General features: G+C 40.9%; 2 protein-coding genes across 2 annotated transcripts; one reads left to right on the plus strand and one right to left on the minus strand.

Moving 5' to 3' along the window:
- Positions 1 to 2,765: 2,765 nt before the first annotated feature.
- On the plus strand, positions 2,766 to 9,737 carry slc6a18 (solute carrier family 6 member 18). Its single transcript, XM_085346741.1, has 12 exons — positions 2,766 to 2,901; positions 3,600 to 3,740; positions 5,707 to 5,844; positions 6,855 to 7,036; positions 7,214 to 7,324; positions 7,401 to 7,513; positions 7,598 to 7,726; positions 7,814 to 7,970; positions 8,092 to 8,296; positions 8,386 to 8,545; positions 8,635 to 8,797; positions 9,519 to 9,737. The coding sequence occupies exons 1-12, from the start codon at positions 2,766 to 2,768 to the stop codon at positions 9,735 to 9,737; spliced, it is 1,854 nt and encodes a 617-aa protein (XP_085202867.1).
- An 892-nt stretch (positions 9,738 to 10,629) lies between these two features.
- Positions 10,630 to 23,114, minus strand: tert (telomerase reverse transcriptase). Its single transcript, XM_085345933.1, has 16 exons — positions 22,899 to 23,114; positions 20,985 to 22,260; positions 20,709 to 20,898; positions 20,462 to 20,615; positions 20,204 to 20,371; positions 19,906 to 20,067; positions 18,851 to 18,952; positions 18,680 to 18,765; positions 18,482 to 18,598; positions 18,267 to 18,338; positions 17,786 to 17,974; positions 17,427 to 17,553; positions 15,185 to 15,246; positions 14,180 to 14,304; positions 11,914 to 12,051; positions 10,630 to 10,733 (listed from the first exon to the last, which is right to left on the minus strand). The coding sequence occupies exons 1-16, from the start codon at positions 23,112 to 23,114 to the stop codon at positions 10,630 to 10,632; spliced, it is 3,288 nt and encodes a 1,095-aa protein (XP_085202059.1).
- Positions 23,115 to 23,840: the final 726 nt, after the last annotated feature.

Here is a 23,840-nt window from a genome sequence, read left to right on the forward strand (position 1 = left end):
TAACATATTTTGACATGTGAATACATATTTAAGTAAGCTTTGCCATTAGATTATTGTTGAGTTATTGGAGGATTAGTTCATTTAACTGCTCAGTAGAGGTGTATGGATGGATGGCTGGATGGATGGATGGATGCCGAATGCATTGCAGAAGCATATCCATACCAGCAGGTGGCAGAAACCAGCTGTGTGGAACTGTATCAATTTGAAGACAAGGGAATAAAAGATGGTCACCAAATGCTTGAAAAAGACTTGATCCTTATTTTTAAATACTCAGACATCAAAGAATCCGATGACTGCAAGATTTAATAACTATAACTGAGAATTATTAACTAAATTTACTGACGTTTGAATATGTCTATGCTTGACAGGTGATGACGTCACTTCTCCCGGGAAAAGAGAAGCAGTTTGGATATATCCACTAATTAAACATAACATAAATTAATTAATATATAATAATTAAGGTGTTTCAGGTGCAAACTGCACTTGTTATCAAGCACATTATTATCTTACCGCCACATCATAATTGCACCTCCAGCTCATCGACTAAATGTGCCACTACATGTTATTAGTGGTGTGCGGATCGATACTGAAATATCGATTCTTCCGATACCAGCAATTTATGTTCTAGAATCGATTCTCATATTATAATATCGATATTTTAGTACTCTGGGGTAAATTTGTAGTTTTTCCATTAAAATGAACGCAGTGGAAAGAAACTATATGATTCGGATCATCTAATTTGGAAGGAACTACTTCCTCTTATGCCTTTCATAGTCATATGCGAAATACGGCTGTATAAATGTGTCGCAGCCCATGGCGTGCACACTCACAACAATGGCTGAGCGCAAACAGAGTCATGTGTGGACGCGTTTTACCTCCACAAACAGCCCAGACGCTGTTTGTGATATATGTGGCAAGACAGTGAGGTGTTGTGGCAACACCACTGACCTCGTCAAACACCTCGGAGTAAATCACATCACAGAATATGATAAGCTTATGTTGAGGTGAACTGAAGAGGAGGACAGGGACAGGTGCTGCTAGAGCGAGACAGACGTCTCTCGCAGAGTCCTTTAGTGCTGCAGGCAGGCAACATGCTCAAATAGCGCACAACGTCAGTTTTTTTTTTATTTCTATATGATTATTCTGCATTATTAAGCAATAAAAACAAGTTGTCTGATGTCCTCTAATCATTATGAAGCAATATGGTTAGGTTATTATTACAATTACATAATACAATTATATATTGTATTATGAAATGCAATGAAACATTAAGTTTTTGTACAGAGTATCGGTATCGGATCAGTATCACCGATACCACCCTGAATTTTACTTGGTATCGGATCGGAAAGGAAATCAGTGGTATCGCACATCACTACATGTTATGTATTAGACACTCCCCTTTATGATCCAAAGGACCAGCAAATTATTGTAAGTTCACATAGGCTGTCGTCATGTTTCCACTCTGCGCTTGGCCTATTAAAAATGTCCTGAGAAATCGATTTTTATGATGACCCGTGATGAAGGCGTGATGTCGAAATGCGCAGGTCAGGCAGTAAAATAGTTCTTTGTTAGTGCTTCAGTTGCTCCTTCAGACTTTATTCTGTCCTCCTTGCACCCTGGATGTAGGCCAGAAACCTCTATTTGGCTCCTACAATAGGACTGACACATGAATATATATAACACTGATGGGGCAGTTTAGTAACGCCTAACTTGTTTGGCTTTTGACCGGAGCACTTGAATTAAAATCGGCGCAGAGTCAGCCAGTGAAAGAAACTTCACACATAATATCTGAGACACCGTTGGCTGGATTTGTTTTTTGCTCTTTTCAATGCATAAGCGGACATCGCTGCTTAATATGACCATAATATAGGAAATGGGACAGCTTTGGTGTGCTTGATTAGGAATGAATGTTAGCAATATCAGAGAGAGCTAGAGACAGCAATCAAGCCTGTATCTAAGCATAAAAATCTGCAACACAAGGATTCATGAAGTGACGACGGAAATGTCAACTGGCCAGGAGAAAGAAAACACTTCAAAAAATCATATTTGAGGAAGGAAGAGTGTGGATTTGCAGTTTAAATCTCAACCTGAGTTCACAGGTACAGGTAAGAAATGTGGACACAAATTATTATTGACTTTTATGTCTGGAAAAAATGCCCTTAATGGTGAAATGTATCAAAAACATCATTTGATTAGATCGACTTTCATCACTTCAGATTTAGGTTTGCGTACATCTATTCTCAAACTAGAGCACAGAAAGACCCGGTAACCTTTTCACTCATTTTGCAAGAAGATTGTATGCGAGAACAATGTTTGATTAGCTGTTCGGCACAACTCTCCTGATGTCTCTTCCACCCTGTATCTGATTGCTCTGATGTAGGTCGGTGTAGCAGAGAAAAGCATCACCAGGTTATCCATTAATTCAAGTTTCAGCACACTCCCATTCTGCGGGAGGGAGGTAAAACCACTAAATCACCCTGGCAAGTGTTTCACCAAACTTCCTGCTGGCTGGATGTCTCAAAAAGAACAGAATCTGCACCTCTGACTCAGAGACGGGAGGGTCGCACAGAGGATGAAAGAGGAGTGCTGAACATCACGAAGACCGAACCAATCAGGAGTGTAATTCATCCAAAGTACGGAGCAGGAGGAGAATTCTGGACTAACCACAAAATATATGCAATTTGATCAGACTGCATGCTACAATTCCATTAGGTGTATTTTTGTAACACAACTGGAATTGCACTGAGTCTTTTTTCCAGCTGAGGATGGGAAAAGACGCTGGGCCGGAGGAGAGACCCAAGTGGGACAACAAGGCTCAGTATCTGCTGACATGTATTGGTTTTGCAGTGGGAATCGGAAATGTGTGGAGATTCCCTTACCTCTGCCAAATCTACGGAGGAGGTGAGATGCTGCCCTTTTACTCACTTTACACCATCGCTCCTACTGTAAGAGTATCTGTAAGAGTCCTGTTTAATCATCCAGTGTAGAGATGCTTTAATCGGTTTGCATTTCCATTTTGTTTCAGTAGGTATTAACGAACAAACCGGTTCGGTCCCTGAACCTGTCTGGAAATGAATAACTTTATGTATACCTGATTAACCATGGGAATCATTACATACTGTTTGTGAGGAATATATCCACCTTTGTTTGCTTCCTCATACTTACCCAGAGAGATACGCCGAGTCCTCATGCCACGGAGTTCTATAGGAGCCTGCTCTGGGTCAGGCTGTGTAAACAGCCAGTCCAGAAAATGTGTGTGGGCTCTATCACCTTCACATATTGACTTCCCAAAAGACTGTTTCTCAAATCTGCTGAGCGTCTGTTTAACTTTGGCTTAGTCTGTTTAATTGAGTCACGTTTTTCTATTGTTAATCTCCCCTCAGATTTGTTTGGTTTGGAGCTCGTACGGTGAAGCAGCGAGGTGACACGAGAAGTTAATAATTTTTTTAAAATTTTGTAAATATAGTGGGTTTTTCTTTAAAAAAAAAAAAAAAGTCAGCCCGATTCCCAGCAACCCAGTGTGTTTTCATTAGCAGAGCTTTGCACTGTAATCATAAAAATGCCTAACTGTAAGATAAATATTTACTTCATGTCTTCAGGTGCATTCCTCATCCCTTACCTGATAGCGCTGGTGTTTGAGGGCCTCCCCCTGCTCTTCCTTGAGCTGGCTGTAGGACAGAGGCTCCGGAAGGGCAGCGTGGGTGTCTGGAAGACCATCAATCCCGTAATCGGTGGAGTAGGTGGGTAACCCAAAAAGTAATAGTAAATGTTTTTATGTACTCTACAGTTATACTATTCGAGTGTGTTGCTTTATTTTAACGACATATTAGTTAATCTAAGATTCAGAGGTGGGACCAAGTCATTGTTTTGCAAGTCTCAAGTAAGTCTCAAGTCTTTATCCTCAAGTCTCAAGTCAAGTCTCAAGTAATGTCAGGCAAGTCAGAGTCGAGTCTCAAGTCACTGGTGTAAAAGTCCGAGTCAAGTCACAAGTCTGAAACTTTGAATTTCAAGTCCTTTCGAGTCTTTAAAAAAAACAAACGAAAAAATAATGTTGCAGTTATATGCTAAATGTAAATATTAGACCATGTAATTTTAAAATCTGTGTTTTTCTCAACACATGACAAAATAGTGAACTTAGAAAATATACACAAATTGTGAAATTGCACCTCTTTAAAATGCAGCTCAATTAAACCTAGCTCCAAGAATAATTTTCACCGACAGTTCTGAGATACGCTGCATGTTATTCTTGGATGCGGTTGTAGGACCAGCTTTAAAATCGCATGACAAAAATATCATACACATTAAAAAAAACTGTATCACCAACGTAGCCTGGACAACATTTGCTAGTTAGATGAAGTCAGCTATCTCATCTTAGCATATTTATATGCATATTTATAATCATACGGTTCTTGGAGTGAGTGCATACACTCATGAAGTTTAGTAACTTCCGGTCACTGCAACAAGCCCAGGTACAGTTTACCGACGGATGGGTGCAGGACCTTGAAATGCACCGTGTAGAACGAAAGACCATCGTACGTATCATAAGTTTACCAGTCTCACAAATCGTCTTCATAAATACACATTCCTTAACCGTTTATTAATATAACCTTTGAGCTCAACGGTAATTAATTAGTAGTGGAAATAATTTCTGGTAGCATCACAGAAATGTAGCAGTGACAATAATACTGTATGCTGTAATCGTACTGGGCAATTAGTGATACAAAAAACCTGTTTTATCCTGTGAATAAAAGTATGTGTTTTTGTCAATGTACCATAATAACAGAAGCGAAACACAATATTGTGTCAGGACAATTTACTATTTATGCACAATAAATAAAGGAGCATAGCGCGACAATTTCTGTTCAGCGCCAGACTTGCTTGTAACCTATATCACCAATTATGTTAAGAAAAATGACGCATTAACTACAACAGCAGACTGACCTTTGTGTAAATGCTTGGAGCAGACTAACCTGTGAGCTGGAGTGTTCTAGGACGTTATATTTGATCTTTGAATGGCTGCAATCCAGTCGCCTCTTTGTTACTTCGGAAACATGGCACGAACAATTTCTCTTCAACGACGTAATCCGATAACAACCGATCTCTTTACCCGTCGGCTTCCCGTGGCTGTCATGCGACCGGCTATTTGCAGTTAATAATACAACAGCTTCTTGACATTTTTGTGTTTCTTTTTATCGCTGTGTGACTGATTTTAATTGAAAGCCTGCGTGCGCTAGTACCGCTTGCCACGAGTTCCCAGAATCCTTTGCGGTTCTACCTGTGAATGACGTCACATTTTCAATCTCTATATAATATGCATGTTAAATTTTATATTTGGGGTAAAATATCAAGTCTTTTCAAGTAAACCGGTTCAAGTCCAATTCAAGTCCCAAGTCATTGGTGTAAAAGTCCAAGTCAAGTCACAAGTCTTAGAACATTTTTTCAAGTCAAGTCTAAAGTCATAAAATTAATGACTCGAGTCTGACTCGAGTCCAAGTCATGTGACTCGAGTCCACACCTCTGCTAAGATTCTTAGTTGTTTTTCAACCCTTTAGTCAACTGTATCATGTACAATAATAAAGTAGAAAGTAAAACAGAATAACCAAAAAATAAATGTTTCTTTTGTTGAAATTGACACCGGTCAAAGATTCCTCATTTTTAAATTCAAAAAATAAAATTAATACCTGAAAAAATCTTTCTTATGTGCAGGCATCGCCTGTTTGATTGTATCGTTTCTGGTGGGCGTTTTCTACAACACCATTCTGGCCTGGGTGCTGTGGTACTTCTTCCACTCTTTTCAGGAACCCCTGCCGTGGAGCACCTGCCCACTAAATGAAAGCCGCATAGGTGAGACAGGAGCACACCTCGGTATTATTCTTGCTTGATAAATTTATGGCCGTACGCCGTGATTCTGCTGCTGCTCCACTGTTTGCAGATTTAATAACAAAGATAAAGTTTAGGATTATCAGTAAAGATTTATGGCTGCCTGCCAAGCTCTTGGTAGCATTTCAAGAGAGATTCAGTAAAAAAAAAAAAAAATACTGCTGGACAGCTTTATGGCACAAAGGGAACATTGCACCACAACATAAAATAAAAAAGACAATGATTTTTTTTAAAGATAGGTGCAACTAAGACATGAGATGAACAAGTAAATAGCAATGATGATGCAGTGTTGGGACTGTTGACGCTCTGCTGAATTTGTAATTTTGCACACTTTTAAACAAATGAACAGTATTTTGTGGTAGTTTCATTTTAATGGAGAGACACAATACCAAACACACCAAAACATGATTTAGAGAAAATCCTTGTTGGCAATCACAGCGGTGAGACGTTTCCTGTAGTTGGTCAGCAGGTTTGCAAAATTCTCAGGAGGATTTTAGTTCACTTCTATTTACAGAAACTCCAAATCTTTTAGGTTTCGTGGCTGCTGTTTGGCAACTCAAAGTTTCACTCCACATATTTTCTATAGGACTGAGGTCTGAAGACTAGGAAGACCACTCCATGACCTTAATGTGCTTCTTCTTTAGCCACTGTTTTGTTGCCATAAAGATCTGTTTTGGGTCATTGTCACATTGGAAGACCGATTTGTGACCAACGTTCAGTGTTGCAGCTGCGGGTTTCTCATCCAAGATGTTTCAGTACGTGGGCCCATACATTGGCACCATTTACAGAAAAATAGTCCCAAAGCATAATGCTTCCAACTCCATGCTTGAGGCAATTGTAATTTTATATTTGTTCTATTTACAAATAGTCGCACCAGCAGTTATCTTCTCACCAACCTTCTTGTCGATGGTGCTTTGGCCCATTCCAGCCTTATGCTGGTCTACAAAATCTTTTGCGTATGTGTGTCCATGTAGACTATAATTTGGAGTGTAAGAAAAGCACTCCGGTAAATTACTTCTGGTACCGTGAAACCCTCAACATCACACCTGACATCGAGATCAGCGGCTCCGTGGAGTGGGGGATGGTGATCTGTCTAGCCAGCGCCTGGTGCATCGTCTACATCTGCTTCATCAAAGGCATCGACTCCGTGGGAAAGGTCAGTGTAACTACCAAAAACATTTAATATTTAATGATAGGTTGCAGAACACTGGACGCCTAACCCTGTGCTATCACGATATGTGGTTTCTATCTTACAAAACTGTTCTCCCAAGTCATTACATCTGTCATTTCCCCCCAGAAAACATGTTATTTTAATGTTTCTATATATTTTCAGGCTGTGTATGTGACATCTACCTTCCCTTACCTGGTGCTGACTATTTTCCTGATCCGTGCCCTCACTCTGCCTGGAGCTACTGATGGACTGTTGTACCTCTTCACCCCTGATGTGAGTTGGAGTGAAATTTTTAATCTTTTGTCCCACAAACAGCTGATTTCCTAATCAGATGTTATGCTCGTGACAGTGGCAAACCCTGACGAACCCACGGGTGTGGTTGGACGCCGCCACGCAGATCTTCTTCTCTCTTTCTGTGGCGTTTGGAGGTCTCATATCTTTCTCCAGTTACAATGAAGAGAAGTAAGGACAGACACTTCTTAACCTCCCCCGGTGAACACGGGGTGATTAGTAAGCTCGTCTTTCTCTCGCTCTTTGTGTTGTTAGAAACAACTGCGAGAGAGACGCTGTTCTTGTGGGAGTGATAAACAGCGCAACGTCTATCTACGCCTCCATTCCGATTTTCTCCATCCTGGGGTTTAAAGCCACCACCGCCTTTAACGCCTGTAAAGACGAGTACGTAAGCATGCCTATTTTAGGTGGGGTTTTGCAACTACGTCTTTGCCTGATCCTGAGTACTTACTCTTCAAATCTTATCTGCAGGAACATCCTGGCTCTGACCAATTACTTTGAGTTCTCAGACCAGAACATAACCCTGCAGAACTACGATTACTGGTATGAATATCTAAATACGACATATCCAGAGAAATTCCAGAGTCTGTCCCTGAGGGAGTGTGATCTACAAAAATTACTTAAGCAGGTACTCACTCCATCTTATAGTCATTCTTCTATCCTCGAGCCCCTCCATCCACAAACACTGGTCATTTTCAGACATTGCCATTTCAAGTATCCTCATTAGCTTCTTGTTTTTTTATCTTCAGAGTGTTTCAGGTACTGGCCTGGCTTTTATCGTGTTCACTGAAGCGGTGATATCGATGCCAGGCTCGCAGGTATGGGCCGTACTGTTCTTTGTCATGCTCTTTAGTTTAGGTCTCTCCTCCATGTTTGGTAACATAGAGGGTGTCCTCGCGCCCCTCAATGAACTCAAACTATTGCCCAGGTGGATGCCCAAGGAACTCATATCAGGTACTTGCACATCAGCTTGTGCTTTTTAAGTCAAAAACAATTTCCTTTGAATTCCCTCTTTTAAACTTTCACCTTCTTCACTTCTGCAGCGGTCATCTGTTTGATATCCTTCTTGGTGGCGCTCCTCTTCACCTTGAGCTCAGGCAACTACTGGGTGGAGGTGTTTAATGGTTACGTGGGATCTGTACCTCTGCTCATCATTGCTTTATTTGAGATTATTGGAGTTATTTACTTCCGTGGAATGAAAACGTAACTTTTTCTCCTCTTCTTCCTGAACATAACACTGTAAACTTCACTAACAATCATAATTCATATCCGTTTTACGTCTCCTCTGCCAGTTTCAGTGACGACATCTATATCATGACTGGGAGGAGGCCAAACATCTTTTGGAAGGCGTGCTGGATGGTGATCAGTCCTTTACTGCTCCTGGTGGTGTTTGTTGCCTATGTGATTGTCCAGGCACAGACACGTCCCACCTATCAAGCATGGAACCCAGATTATGTAAGCAGGAAAGCCAAGAATTGAAGAATGAATCTACTCATAAGTCAAGATTTTATTAGGTGCAGTTTGTTCGCTCCTCTATTTATCTTCAGAACTGCTCCAATTTTCTGTTCCATCACATCCCAAAGGTACATTACTGGATTGAGATCTTTTAATTGTGGAGACAATTTGAGTACAGTGAAATGATCTGAGCTGTGAGTCATAGCGAGTTATCCTGAAGGAAGATGCTACTAAAAATCAAACTGACTTCTGAAATGAATCCAGCAGCCAGACTTTTACCTGAGAAGCGACTATCTGTAATGTCTGTTAACAAACAAGCAAGAGTTTAAAAATGTCTATCAAAACCTACATTTTAACAAATATGTCGATTAATAAATATAGACCGGCGGGATAAAATGACAGCTCAGTCCTTTATGGGATTTTATGAGCCTGAAATATCTCTTGGTTGGTTTCGATAACCTTAAGTTAGCCCTAAAGCACTAAAACAGCAACCACTGACCAAAGTGCTGGACACAGCAATAAAAAATAGAATTTAAATAAAGTAAATCAATATAAAAAATGAATTGAATTAGTCAAGCTAAGCTAATTGCCTGCTTGCTGGTTGTTGCGCTCTATTTAACCCGAAGAAAGAAAATTAGCGCATTTTACCAATTTTAAACCATATTTTATAATTAAATAAATAAATGTCCTTCATTGTTTCCACCTTGATCTTTCTTTTCAGGAAAAATTCCCTGAAACTGAAGAGAAGCTTTATCCAGACTGGGTCTTTGCCATAATCATCCTCCTCTGCGTGGTGCCTGTGATTTCCATTCCTCTGGTGGCCCTCTACCAGCTGCTTCGTGGCAGATTCAGAAAGTCCTCGGTTGGGATGGAATTGAATCCCTACGACAACGACGCCTTCGTGACTGACACACAGGAACAGAAGACTCAAAGGGCTTAAGGACTGTGGAGAGTAAAAATGCTGCCATACAGCAAAAATCCAGATGTTTATCACTGCTTTTCATCAAAATTCACTAGAATTTCATACAGATTCTGATGTTTACTTGACATATGAAACATTACATTACTTCCCTTGAAAATAAAACAGGATTTATTTAACAGTGACATTCTTAATTTTCATTTTACATATTTTTTACATATCATATATCCAATATAACATTATATCCATTACACACCTTTCTTTGACTCCAAATATATGAATCTGCACAGTTGAACATAGTAAAAATAAAAGAAAATAAAAAAGAACACAGAACCCTTCAGGTTTGTTCATTTCTGAACAACTTTAGCATTATCTAAAGAACTGAGCATATGTGATGTAACACAAAAGTAAAAAAAAAACAATCCTTTGGTGAATGGCTCACAACTTCTGTGACGTATGTCCTCACATGCTCTTTATGGAAAACTACTACAAGGTGTAAATCAAAGTCCACAAAGACACACACAGCTATGGGCTGAGACCTGCTCTATTACAGTAGCTGCATGACTTTCAATTACCGATCTTGACAGGTTGCTGTTGTTTGATTGTGTGCGTTTATGACTGAGGTTTAGCACTTAAGTGTTTTGCAGCACACGACTAAGTACTGTGTTTTCCAGACATGTTTCCTGACACTCTAGATCCGAAAGATGTCATGTATTGGTTTGAGGTTTTTTTGGTGATATATATTGTTAAAACACTTACAACTTAAGAATTAAACAAAGCAAAAGAAAAAAAAAAGGCTTTTAATATGTTTTTAACAAAAAAGGGGAGGGAATCTAGATTAAATAAATCCATACCTTTAATCTCCGAGTATTGTTCTGCGGTCATGTTGGAAACTGGGACTAGGAATAGTAATTTACGTCTGAATGGCCAAGAAGTCGACTGGAGTCCTGGGGTTAGCGGCCTGCCGCACCCTGGCCAGCCTCAGGTCCCCCAGACGCCGCTCCAGACTGCGCTTTCCTGTAAAAAGATAAAGATAAGAAGCTTTTTATTTCCTTCTTTGGTGACAAACTGTAAAATCAAATGACAGGTGCCAATAAACTGCAGATTATACATGTAAAATGATATGTGTATATTGGCTAAATTAGGTGCACCTCTTACAAAGTCCACATTTAAAAAGAATCAGCCTTCCTGGAAAGCGACAGGAAGGACAGCCTTTCGTAGTGAAATCGAAAAGCTTCATTTTTCCAAACTGTAGTACTTTTATTTTGTTTTTAATTATTCTTGCCTAATTAAGCATCCACACACACATACACACAGGCAGCGGTTATTTTATCCTGCTGTAGTCCTCAAAGGTTCACCACAGTAAACAAATCTGCATGTTTGATATGGGACTTTACACCAGATGCCCTTCTGGATGCCCCTCCTAGAAGTGCACAAACTCGTGACCCCTTCAGGCTGTCTCTTCGTGTCTCCTCCTTTTGCACGTAGGGAGGAAACAAAGAGACTCCTACTGATAGTATGCACATGCACTTCTTTGGATGTTATTTGTGACTCTGCAGCAAATTATTTTTGATATGCAAATACAACTTAATATGTGAGCAGAACAAGAGTCTGCAACTGACAAAAGTGTCAGTGGTGTTGGGGATCGTCAAAATTGCTGGGCTCATGAAAAAAAGAAATGTACAGCCAGATTTTATCCACAATGAAAGATCATCTGGAAAGCATCCAATTGGCTTCAGCCTCATTTTTCAGCAACAAAATGATCCAAGACAGACTGCTAATGCAGTAAAAGCAATGGATAGAAAAAACACACAGTGCAGCACTATCAGTTTTGGATTGGCCTCCCCAGAGCCCAGACCTCAAAGAGAAACAGCCAAGATCCAAAGAAGAGCTGTGAATGTGCTTCAAGAAGCCTGGAGAACTATTCCTGAAGCCTCCTTAAAGAAATTACAAGAAAACGTAAAAGAAAAAAGGTAATCATACCAAATTCCAACTGTTTTAGAATTGCACTTTGTTTTGTCTTGTATTTCCATGTATTTTTGCACACGTTTTAATTCATCACTGTGCCCATTTTCCATTTTAACAACAAAATCTAAAGGAAAACTGAGATGCTCAGACTTCTGCAGAGTACTTTGCGTAACATTTTAATTGCATTTTTTGGAAGAAGAATCTGAACATCACTTTTGAGACTACATACGTTTGTGCAGGTGTGCGAGCAGATCTTTATAGAGAAGACGGTGTTGTGACAGCACCAGCAAGAAGCACAGACAGAAAAGCAGCTCCACTGCTTCGTACTGCACAATCCCCGTCTGGGCCTTATCACCTAAAATCAGTCCTAGAGAGGCAAAGAGAGAAGAAATTAAGTTATTAATGTGTTTGCTCAGGTGGCTGAAGGAAAATGGGTTGAATTTTACATCACAGCTCAGTAACACTGCAGCAATTGTGGGTTACAATCCAGTACTATCCAGTGAATAGTTTAGCTTATCCTATAATAACACATGTTAATGAAATTAACATAGCGTTTACTCACTTTAGTAATACTATAGCAACCTGCTAAAATAAATGGTTATATCAATGCAGTACGTATGCTGACAACATATTGTGATATTACAGGATACCATCAGCCTAATATCCTCAAAATCACATTGAAACTGTTTAAACTATCATCCCCAGCAATTTGTGCGCTGTAAATAATGTTTATATTTATTTAAACATTCAAAAGTCTTAGGGTTAATTAAGCGCACACAACACTGCTGCAAACTAGGAATTTACTATGTGGTTTAGTCTAATGTTTAACTTTCCAGGCTGAATGAGGTTATAAATCTCCTGATTCTCCTAAACGTACCATGAATACACAGAATGAACTATAATGGAAAACAAACGCAAATTACTACCATACATCCTGAACACATGCCAAAATAACTGACAGAAGTAGAAGTAGAAGAACTTCTACTTCTAGATGTTCTAGAAGTAGAAGAACTTCTACTTCTAGAACATCAGAAAATATCTGGCTGTGCGAAAGTCTTGAGCCACCCTTCATATTTTTCTTAGCTGGACATTTTAAGCAGTCTTGAGCAGCAGTTCTCCGGGCTTTATGAAGATCTTTTAAAGTTTTTCTTTGGACATCATCTGCTTTTTCACTCATTTTCACTTCAGTCATGACCATTTTCACAGGACTGTTTCTTTGTTAAGCCACTTGACACTGGCCTGAATCGTTCAACATAAAAAGGGCAGCTAACCCAAATGCCAAATTTTAATAAGAACTCAACTGTAAATTACCGGAAACAGGTTTTCCAGAGTGATTAATCCAAATTTGCAATTTGCTGTTCAAGTTATTGAAGCATTGTGGGAGCACCTTGATAGAAAGTATACTTCTGTTACTGGAATTCCCACTGCCTGACCCGACGAAGCCTCGAACCATGTTAACCATTTGCCACACAGTCACCCTGACGCCACTATATTCCTCGCTCCTTTAAACTGTTTGCACAAGAATAATTAGCACCCCTGCGGAGTGTGGTCTCCGCAGGGGTGCTAATAAAAAAAAATAAAGTATGCATTAAATACAATACCATCTATATAATTTAAAAATAAGTGACATTAAACTAGCACGCAGTGATTAAGAAGATGTAGATAACTGAAAATGAAAAAGGATAAAATATAACAGCTCTGAAAGCGTCCAACTCGCAAGTATGTGGGACTCATTAACTCACAGGAGCACATTAACTTGGCTCTGCTGTTATTTGCCAACATCCAGTTTGGAGAGGAGTAAGTTTAACTGCTGTAACTGATCCTGAGTCTGCCGTTTCATGTAATATAATACATTTTTGTATTCTCTCCTGTTTTCATCTGCTCGTTTAACTGGGAGCACTGACATCTCAGGGTGTTAGCGACACAATTATCACACTCTCACTGAGCTTTCACAAGCGACATCACCCGAAAAGGGCGCCCTCTGCTGGCCACGAGCCTGATGCCACTGCTGTTTGCTGTTCGGCTTAAACAAATCTATAGTATGGTAAACAGGACACCACAGCAGTACTCTGAGTGCATCTCTACCTCTAAAATCCAGCTTGTGTGGCTGCTATCTTAAGTAAATATTAAATCTATAAGGAAAATGAGAGGGAAGCATCCCTGTCACCAAAATGGATCAAACCATAAAGTTCCCAGATTGAAGAGCAACCGAGTAAAACTTGAGGAGCAAAAAAGGCACAAAGTAAAATGTGCTAAGGTCCAAAACATTAAGCACATCATAGCAGTGCTGGATTTTTTGCCCTGGTTGTCAGTCTTCTTATACCTGAACATCTTGTTTTTTTCCAACTACCCACATTACTCTTTAAAACTGCAGGATCTTACTTCACAATACAACTTGCAGAGATGCTATTACTTGATTTGAACGTGTTTATATCAAACTACTGCCCACTATTACCAATCAGTAACAAAGTGCTGCTGTGAAATGCAAAAGTTGCCTTTGTTGCTGCGTCTGATGAGCTTGTTGCAGTACTGGGCCATCTCCCATATCAGCTGCAGAAAGAAGACGGGGTTCTTGGAAACGGTCTGACCAAAGGGCAAACTTTGGGCACAGACGTGAAATCTGAAGAGGAAAAAAAAAAAAACAGGAAGACTCACACAAAAACTGTAAATGAGGACAGGTTCAGTTAGACATTTACATTTAGAGATAAACAACAGGACAATTATTTCTTTTTTTTTTTTCTTTTTTTTCTTTTTGGCCTGTCCCGTTTGGCTCTTTTGCCATCAGAATTATTGTCTAAAGGCAAACAAAGATGCCCAACGGATTTACTTTACCAAATTGACCATCCCAGCCTTGCCGTAATGGTCCATTTGATTCACCTTTTATTGTTTATTTTATCTTCACTTGCTGAATACGGGACAGACTTGACTGGGGGAAAGAAGGGGAGAAAGAAAGAGGGAAAGAGAAACAGCTGAGAAGAGGGACGGGGGAGAAGGGCAAAAAACAAAAAACAACTGAATGAGCAGAGAAAAAAAATGCATATATCGATCACCTGGATCACCTGCTGAGAAAGAAAAAAGAAAACAAGCAGAAGAGAACAAGAGTAATAGAATAAACAACATCACAATGATGTATGGGAATATGACAGTAAATACTAAATATTAAACATTATTGTGCAGCACATAAGATCGACAGCACACAGTGTGCTTTGAGGTAGGAGCCAAAAAGGGTGTAGTTTGTGGGTGTGAGCACCCTTGTGTACACCTGTGAGCATGGACGCGCTTGTTTTTTTAAAAGGTTCCTTCATGTAATGATCTGCTAGAGAGTGTGGGGAGCCACGGGACAATTATTTCTAAGCTCGGTGCAGGTACTGATTAATATAACCCAGATTTTTACCCAACTGGAAGCGATTCATGTTGAAGGTTCCCAGTTTGTGTTTATTGTCCATGTATTTTGATGTTACAGGTGGGTAAATGCACCAATCTGACACTGACAACAGTACCTGTACGCATGCAGCAGCACCATCTTGTACATGTTCTTGTAGACCGCTTCAAGAGAATTAGTCTGAGGAGAAAAATTTATAGATTAATGTAACGGAAAGCAAGTAGTTTACTAACATACTGATACAAGATTTCTTCATTGATTGCTCAGGTCGGATTTTCCTGTTAGTCAAAACAGAAAGCAGCTCCAAACCCTGCTGCTCCCTCTGCCATGCTTTACAGCTGGGAATTGAATTTGATTGCTTTATGGTCACTTTGGTTTTTCCTCAAAAGTACAATTGTATAAAAAGATGGACATCGCCTCAGTGATATCGCACATTGGTTTTAGGCTGTGCATTTTGAAGGCCCAGTATTCGAGCTTTGACCAGTGCCGTCCTGTTCTGAGCCAAGTGTGACCAAATTTGAGTAAGAGGGAAGGAAAAAAAGAAAAAGAAAAAAAGAAACATGGCAGCGCAGCTTAGCTTGACAAAATTGCATTCGAACAAACCACAAGTCTTCTGGAACAATGTGCTTTAGACAGATGAGACCAGACTGGAGATTATTTTGAAAAGCAATAATCTCCAATTTGTTTGATAAAAACAGCACATCAGCACAAACACCTCATGCCAACGGTCAAACACAGTGTGGAGGGGTGATGATTTGGGCTTTTTTTTGCAGCCACAGGTCCCGGGTACCTTGCAGTCATTGGCTGTATCCCAATTAAGGGTCTGCAGCCTTAAAGGCCGCATTTTAAGGCCGATTATGTCGCAGCGACGCGACGAAGGTTGTCCCAATTCGAAGGCTGCTCGAAATGCGGCCCTCAAATGCGTCCTTCATTTCCCTGAATTTTAAGGATGTGGCGGTGTAGACTTCGTGGCCCAACATATCCCAGAATGCATAGCGCGGCGCTGGGTGTGGATAATTTTGCCGAAAAAAAACCAGCGGATGACGGGCTATATTCCGTACTTGAACTATAAGTAAGTACTGAATATTATGTCACTTATTTATGTGCAAATGTTTAATAACGAAGAACACTAAAACATTACTGTTGGCCACATGTCGGCAAAGTTATGTGACGTTTGTACTAACTTGGTTTTAAAGCCTTTACTTTAAAATACACGCCGTCCAATAGCTGACCTTAATCCTACAGAGAATGATCAAAGCTCATGTAGAAACAAACAAACAAATGAACAAAAGATTTTCTCCTTCATTTCTGTCAAACAAAGCTGTATGACACGTTTCCAGCTGTTAGTATCATGGTTGCTAGGCAACCTTGGCAGCACGACGGAGGCTAGACCATCCCATTTCACAAGCCTCGCACTTCCGGCGTTAGCGGTCTTTAAGTACGCGGCCCTTGTGGGCCGTTAAGGCTGCGTACTTTTAGGCTGCAGACCCTGAATTGGGATACAGCCATTGAGACGATAAACTCCCGTGTATTACAAAGTACGCTAGGATCAAATGTGAGGGCATCTGCCTGAAAGCCAAAGCTTGGCTGAAACTGAGCCATGAAACAAGACAATGATCTCCAGGATGCCAGCTAATGTGCAACAGAATGGTCCAGTCGAACATCCAAGTCTTGAAAAAAAAAAAAGAAAAGCTTTCTACCCTTTCATATCTGTGCAACACTTCTTCTGACACCCTGCAAAGTTGCCAGATCAATAAGATTGCTCTCACCAGCTAATCTTTCTTTCCAGTAGCCGACTTCGTGAGCAACCAGGCTTTTATTTTCAGTCAAAGCTGTACTACTCAAACTCTGAATATCATGTCATTAGTTTGAACACCTAAACCTGGCAGTATTACAACCTGTCAAATGTATCTAATAAGTACATGAAAAGTTCAACTAATTCTTTGCCATTAGTATAATTATATTGCATTTGTAGAAATTACTTTTTTAAAATCACCAGTCGGTCATTTTATTGGATATTTTGTTCAAGGACTCATTTACCTTGATTGGCATCTTTCTAGCTTGTACTTTTGACACAGACATTGGACATAGCATGCTGGTGATGCTTCAGTGTCTGTATAATATTAACATATACATTTCGTAGAAAGAATATATAGTTTAAAAATAGCTGATCAAAATATCTTAAGAAAGATGAGAAATGAGTCCAAGTTTATCTTAACAGCATGTTTTGATCTGTGTACTCAGCTTTTGCCAAACTGCACCTTCCCATAATTGTCCACAATCATCAGATCTAAAAGAATGTGTCAATGTTTAACAGTTACGGCATTCTGAAACGTCTTAAAAATATTTTTGTTCCCGACCTTCAAGTCAAAGAACAGGGCATGACACTTGAGCCTGAGGATAGCCATTAGTTTCCTTTTCATCTGCTGTCCTGCAGAGTGGGATGAACCCAGAGTAAGGCTGTAGCGCAGAGACAGTCCAGCATAGCTGTGAAACAAGAAAAAAAGCAAGAAAATTTAAAAACAACAAAACATTCAGAACTACAGAGAGATTTTTGTTTGACCAGAGGATCATTCATCTATGCCAGAATTGGCTCACGTTTATGAGTAGGAACAAAGTTCAGCCATAAACTATAAAGCCTTGACAACAGGCCCAAGGAGACACCACAATATAACACAATAACTGTGCAGTATAATTACAGCTGGAATGGACCTTTCACCTGGAATAGTCTTTATAGACGTCCAGTGTGTGGGTGTCCAGCAGCAGTCCACACCAGGGGAAGAGGCAGCGAGGGGGCAGCATGCGAATGTCGGGACAGGAAGCCGCGCTTCCCGATACCTGAAAGTTCAAAACCACCTTCTGCGGGTTGACTGCCAGACCATACTGTGGCACTCCGGCCAGCAAGATCCTACACACAAAGAGCAGGCGGCATTATAAATGCACTAAAATAAGCAGCTTTGCATGATTTGCAGTTTGAAAAATAAATAAATACATGTAAAAACTCTCTATTTCTCTTATACTGAGACTTTGTGCAGCTCACCAGGTCATCCACTGTCTCAAGCAAGCTGTTCAGAATAACTATATATGTGGATGCATTTATTTGGGGTTATACAGAAAACTGCAAATCCCATTCCAGTCCCCTACTCCAAAATATATTGTGCAGTAACACAGAATATTTAAAACTGAACTGAAAGTAATACTTGAGAAAAGCTTGTGCTTCATGTTGGTCTGGTGTAATCAGAAGGAAGTCATCCACCAGTCTCATCAAACACCTGCAGGACACAAGGAGAGCAAAATAACAGCCACAGTGGACCAAATCAAGAGCTACAGCACAGAAAGAGTGCCCTCTTCTGCCCATGATGGGTAATATGTATACAAGCTGGAGCTGACTGAAATACAGCGAGGTCTAATGTACCCTTTGTGTCCTGGAATATCTTTAAACAGGAGATTCTCCATGTGGCCGTAGCAAAGGCAGCAGAGCAAACTAGATACAACCGATCCCTGAGGAATCCCCCGGAACTGACGGTACGTCCTGAAACATAAAGGGACAAAATAGACGTAACTGCCTTGATGACATCAAAATGTTTTAGAAAACGGTGTTCGAGAATCTTACTTTTTCCCATACTGAACAACACTCCCAGTTAGCATTTGGGTAAAGAACTGCAATGCCTCTCTGCCATGAAGATCTGAGCAAAAGTGCTGCAGCAAGGAAAAGTAATGCGTTCAGGACTTAAGCACACAATTTGCCCAGCCACAGCAAACCACGCGATGAAGCCAGAGTTACCTGTTCAACCAGGATGGCGTGATGAACTTTGCCTTTTCTCTGCAATGACGTCGAAAAGCCCTTCATGTTGGTGGATCCTATGTTATCCTCCAGGAAATCTGCCTGTGTTAACGAAAACAAAAAAAGACCGACTTTCACTCATAAATAATGTTTATATATGGTGGTTTTCACAGATTCTTCTTCTTAAATTGAGTTTAACTTAGTTTGATGGCCATGTCTGCCAAAGGGTTCAGCGACGTGTTTGTTGACCTGTGCGCTTAGATCAGGGTGTGGCACACATTAATTTCCATCGGTTAAAATTAATTGCCCACTGCTGATCTAGATGGTTGTGCTGGGTTATTTGTTGGTCATAATGTCAGTATAGCTGGAGTGACTTGGTTTAACCAGACATGTAACTATATTTATGATAGGGAACAGGCATACATACACTAACTCCTCCTAGATGCACGGATCAATCTGGATGAAACTCAATATATAAACTGGGTAAGGTCGCAGGATTATCAACATCTACATCGCTTATAACACTCTAATCCTTACAAATTACATATAATATGTCTAGCAGCTGAACTACAGCAACATTAAATGTATGCTGCAGGCATGTTGTTGTTCATAAATACATTTTGTTAAATAATTTTAGTACAGTGGCACTTTGAGAGTCACTGGAATGTGTTGTCAAGCATAACTGTGCCTGTGTTCATCTGACGGTGACACTGACAGTAAGTTACAGTGTCTAATAATCAGTCCGACTGACTAGTTTATATAATGAATATGTAGTTTGCACAGAAGAAGAAAAATATGGGTTTTTTTTATTGATTTGATTGGTGCTTATGAGCAGCCCTTTTTGCAGTCGCACTGTACGTAGCGATATAATAAAAATAAAGAATAACATGTAAATTAAAATGTATGCGTTTTAATCCAACAAATACACCAGGCTAGCAGGTATAACACTAGTTTAAGTAATGTGATGTTAACTAATATTACCATAAATGTCATTTTTGGACTAATTAATACTATGTATGCTCTCAGATAAGCATGTTTGCAGATCGGATGGCTACCTGTCTGACAAAGGCCTTTTTCAGGCCTTCGTGTGAGTCTGCCCAGATCTTGGCATAGCGGCGGATGGTAAAGAGTTCATCGTGGACAGGTGACAGGGCTTGGCCAATCACCTCTATGAGTTTGTCATGCGGCAAACTCTCATAGGCTCCACTCACGTCCATCTTAAACAAAGAGGAAAAAGCTAAATTATACATTACCTATACAATATGTCCATATTAGTGTGCTGAAATTTACAGCTGTATTATCCTTAAAATAAATTGAAAGTTCTCTGCCAAACTATTAAATGTAACAACTCACCTTAACAAAATAGAGGGGTTGTGGTTTTTCTTTCTGCGCTGGTGCCAAAGAGCACAAAACTTTGTGGATGTCAGTCATCCCCCACACTGTGGATCCCAGTAGTGATGGAGTGGCACGCACACAGGCCCGCAGCATATCCAGCAAGTCCCTGACATGACCTCGGTAGAGCTGTAGGGAGGACCAAAGAAAAGTTGAAAAACCAGCCCATGGACACAGGATGTAATAACAGACAAGTCTGAGGTAACTGTTGGTGCGTACCCTTGTTTTGGCATCTGCTCCTATGACTCGTGTGATAGGCCTCATGCCATCAGTCTTGGGAATGAAGCGAAGGCGGGAGATGACGGTGCCTTTGGGCAGGGATGCCACCTGAGCTGGAGTCAGCTCCTCCATCTGGCCTTTGGAAAGGTGACCTCTACATGAAAAGAAAATTTTGTTCCTTTTTTTTGGAAGTATGCCTCATGTCTGTATGTATGCTGGCTACTGTAGTAATGTTGTGTGAGTGTACCTGAAGGCCAATTCTTGCAGTTTGGTCCAGACTTCCTGCCTGTAGAACCTGATGGCGTTCTTCTGCCCAATACTCTCTGTTGCATAGAAACAGGCTCTCACAAGGCCTGTAACATATCCATCCAGAAGCCAAGCCAAGAACTGACCCAGGACCTGTGTCCGATACGCAAGCTCGCTGGGTGGAAAACGGCCTGCAGATGAGTTACATTAGTTAGGTCGGGCATGAAACACGAAGCCATGAAAAAAAAAAAAAAAAGACCATTGGTGCTAACCTCACCTGTTTTACTCCTCTTCAACCAATCACAGTCATTCACCTTTATCTTCCACATCAGTTCAGCCAGTGAGAGCCTCTCAAACTTGCCACTTTGCAAGAAAGTCCTGACCCTGGCAAAGAAATGCAGCCGGTTTTGATCAGAGCCCCACAGTTCTTGTGGGATCACAGAAGAGAGGCATTCCCGGACAAACAGGTAAACCCTGTGCGGTGCACAGTGCTGAGGTAAGAGTGAGTTTAGTTCTCCCTGTCCTGCATTGCTCTCCTCCATTGATGGACATAACCTCTGTAGTATTCTGGTGTAGGGACATCTCCTGTGTTGTTGTAAGAGCTGCCTAAACAGGGGGACCAAGCCAAAGAACCGCTGGGAGAGTTTTTTAGGCTTCCTCTCTACTCCATTCAAATGCGCTAGTCCCTCGAAGAAGACTATTCTTACCAGATCTTGTCCTTGAAGCCTTCTGGATCCATGAGCAGTCTTCTTCCTCCTGTTAAGAAGAAAGCCACGCATGCCCCTGCCCCCATACAGGAATCCCAGGGTACGGATAAAACATTGCGAGGGTGGTAAAGGGGGGAAAATCCCTGTTCTCCAACTAGGACCACCCTCCAAGGGAAGTACAAATGTTGGCATTTCAACAGGCTGTTTGAAAGCTGTAGGTGGTGCTGATTCCACAGCCACGGCCTGTCCTTCCTTTTCAGAGCCAACTTGTTGGATCGCCTGTTGATGTTCTACAGATGCTACTCGCCTCCTCTTTCTTGAACAAACTGCCACCTCCTCCTCTTCTCCAGTTTCCCGTTTTCTTTTCCCTTTTGTCCCTCCTTTATTCCTTCTTTTCATCTTCTTGCTTGCAGGAGTCACAACTGTGCATTTCTGTTTCAAACTCACTGACCCTCGACAGCTCTCAGTCTTGGTACGATTATGTTTCCTGACTCGCGGCTGGAGAAAAAACCCACAAGAGGCCGTGGTCATGGACACCCTGTCATAGACTGGAGGGCCGCACACCTGGAAAGCACACGAAGGAGGAACTGCCACAAACACAGAGCAGCTCTCCAGGAGATACTGCGTGATGTCTGTGCCCAGACGCGTTATGACTTTTTTCCACAGGTCACTGCCGTGGATGTAGGCAGCACTCTGTGTTACATCGCCTTGGAATTTGAGGAAATCTGCATCCCGATCCTCCTGAGCCAGCGTCTGAAAATTATACCCATGTGCCAAGACATTCCTTTTTCTTTTTCTTTTTAGAGTGTTGAGAACAAACGCCAGTAGTTCAGGCAGACTGCAGATCTGTGGAAAGTATGAATACATAAGAAGAGGCCATCTGCCATTAAGCTGTTAAATCTTGACGAAGGCAAACTCTTTGCTATATTAGCCCAGAGACAAAACAATAATCTGAGTTCTTTATTCTTCTATGTAATTAAAATTACTTCAAAGTTACAGCTTGCCTTACTAACTAGAGCCATTAAATCAAAGAGTCATGGCACTCGAAAGATCCTGAAATGAAATATCCCACGTATAACTTAGCACAGTGAAAACCCTTTCAGAGTATTATTCTGGGGCCCGCCCCGTGTCCTAGTGTAGAGCCGGACGAATATATCGGGCGATATTAACTATCTGTCATTATAACTGGATACATTTAAACATGTCTAATAAAGGAGAAAGGGGGGGGGTGCCCCAAAAGAAAAAAAGAGGACCTCGCTGAAGCTGAAATATCCTCCAGCAGCGCACATTTTACTCCCAGCTTAGTTTCAATGAGAAAAAAAAAATATAGGAGTGTAACATGGTTTCCTGGCTTTAACATTATAACAGCATGGCAGGCAGAGTTAGCTACACCGCTTCAAACGTCCACAGAGGAGTGCGTGTCAACTCCTCAGGGCTAACCTGGGAAATGTACATGTATACTTTTCAATAGGGCGAAACGTTACCTGTTTGCAGCTCGCTACCTTCTGTAGCTCCTTGTCAAAGCACACAAAAACACTCCTAACGAACGATTTGAAACGGTTTGTATCTGTCTGCTCAATGAGAGCTGCTTTCTGTCCCTCTCTGAACACGATGCTGTCCGAAAACTCCTCCAGTGTCTGCGTGTGCCGGTACAATAACCGAAGGATATCCAGCACACCGGACATATCAGTCGCAGACATACCGACTGTGTTCGGAGCACTTGGACAGAGGTTAGCTACTTTACAACTGGATTTAGCTATGTTTCACGTTTTAAGGGCCCGCGTCATGCTTAGCCTATGGGAAAGCGGTTTATTAGAGCCGGCTAATCAAAAGTTCTCATACTAAAGGGGGGAATTTACTGTTGACCAATGACAAACAGGTAAAGGCTTGTTGTCTTTTGGCACGAGTGTAGTGGAAAAAGTGACAGTATCACGTGCTATGAGAACTGCTCACCAGAGATCATTCATTCTGTCACCAGCATTATATGGGCACCACAGGCGGTTAAAGCGACATTTGTTTATGACCTTAAAATTACATTTTAATTATAAAAAAAAAAAAAACCCCGCAAACGAAGCCTTCAGAAGAACAACAACGATAAAGTTTTCTACCTGGTGTGCCTCTGCCAAAGTCCACAGAAATGCCAAGAAACACAATAAGCACACGGGTGGTGTTTACCTTCATAACGTCCAGTTTGTAACAGTATATTTTAGTAAGGATAACAATACATTAGTTTTCTCAGTATTCGTGTCTGGTGTGCGTGCTTTGACGTAAAAATAGTGTCATTGTTCCTATTTGCTATGGCTGGTGCTCTAGGTTGCCATCGAAATTACTTGCAGCTGCACCGGAGTCTGCGATAGCCACGCGCACAGGTGCTGCGCCGTAATTGGTGGGAAGACGCCCCTCTTTGTACTGAGCGCGCGAATGCA

This window comes from Diplotaxodon limnothrissa, linkage group LG22 (genome assembly GCF_057381915.1).
Source record: "Diplotaxodon limnothrissa isolate DT_005_m linkage group LG22, D_limnothrissa_male_GT1.1, whole genome shotgun sequence".
Taxonomy (NCBI): Eukaryota; Metazoa; Chordata; class Actinopteri; order Cichliformes; family Cichlidae; genus Diplotaxodon; species Diplotaxodon limnothrissa.

Bases quoted from the DNA above. Each gene is read 5' to 3' on its own strand.
- tert (XM_085345933.1), bottom strand. From the start codon at position 23,114: ATGTCTGCGACTGATATGTCCGGTGTGCTGGATATCCTTCGGTTATTG. The intron at 18,766-18,850 runs GTAACTCTGGCT...TCCTTGCTGCAG, and splicing joins ACGCCATCCTGGTTGAACAG to CACTTTTGCTCAGATCTTCA. The intron at 17,554-17,785 runs GTGAAAGGTCCA...CTTGTTTCACAG, and splicing joins GTCTATAAAGACTATTCCAG to CTATGCTGGACTGTCTCTGC.
- slc6a18 (XM_085346741.1), top strand. From the start codon at position 2,766: ATGGGAAAAGACGCTGGGCCGGAGGAGAGACCCAAGTGGGACAACAAG. The intron at 5,845-6,854 runs GTGAGACAGGAG...GTGTCCATGTAG, and splicing joins ACTAAATGAAAGCCGCATAG to ACTATAATTTGGAGTGTAAG. The intron at 8,798-9,518 runs GTAAGCAGGAAA...CTTTCTTTTCAG, and splicing joins AAGCATGGAACCCAGATTAT to GAAAAATTCCCTGAAACTGA.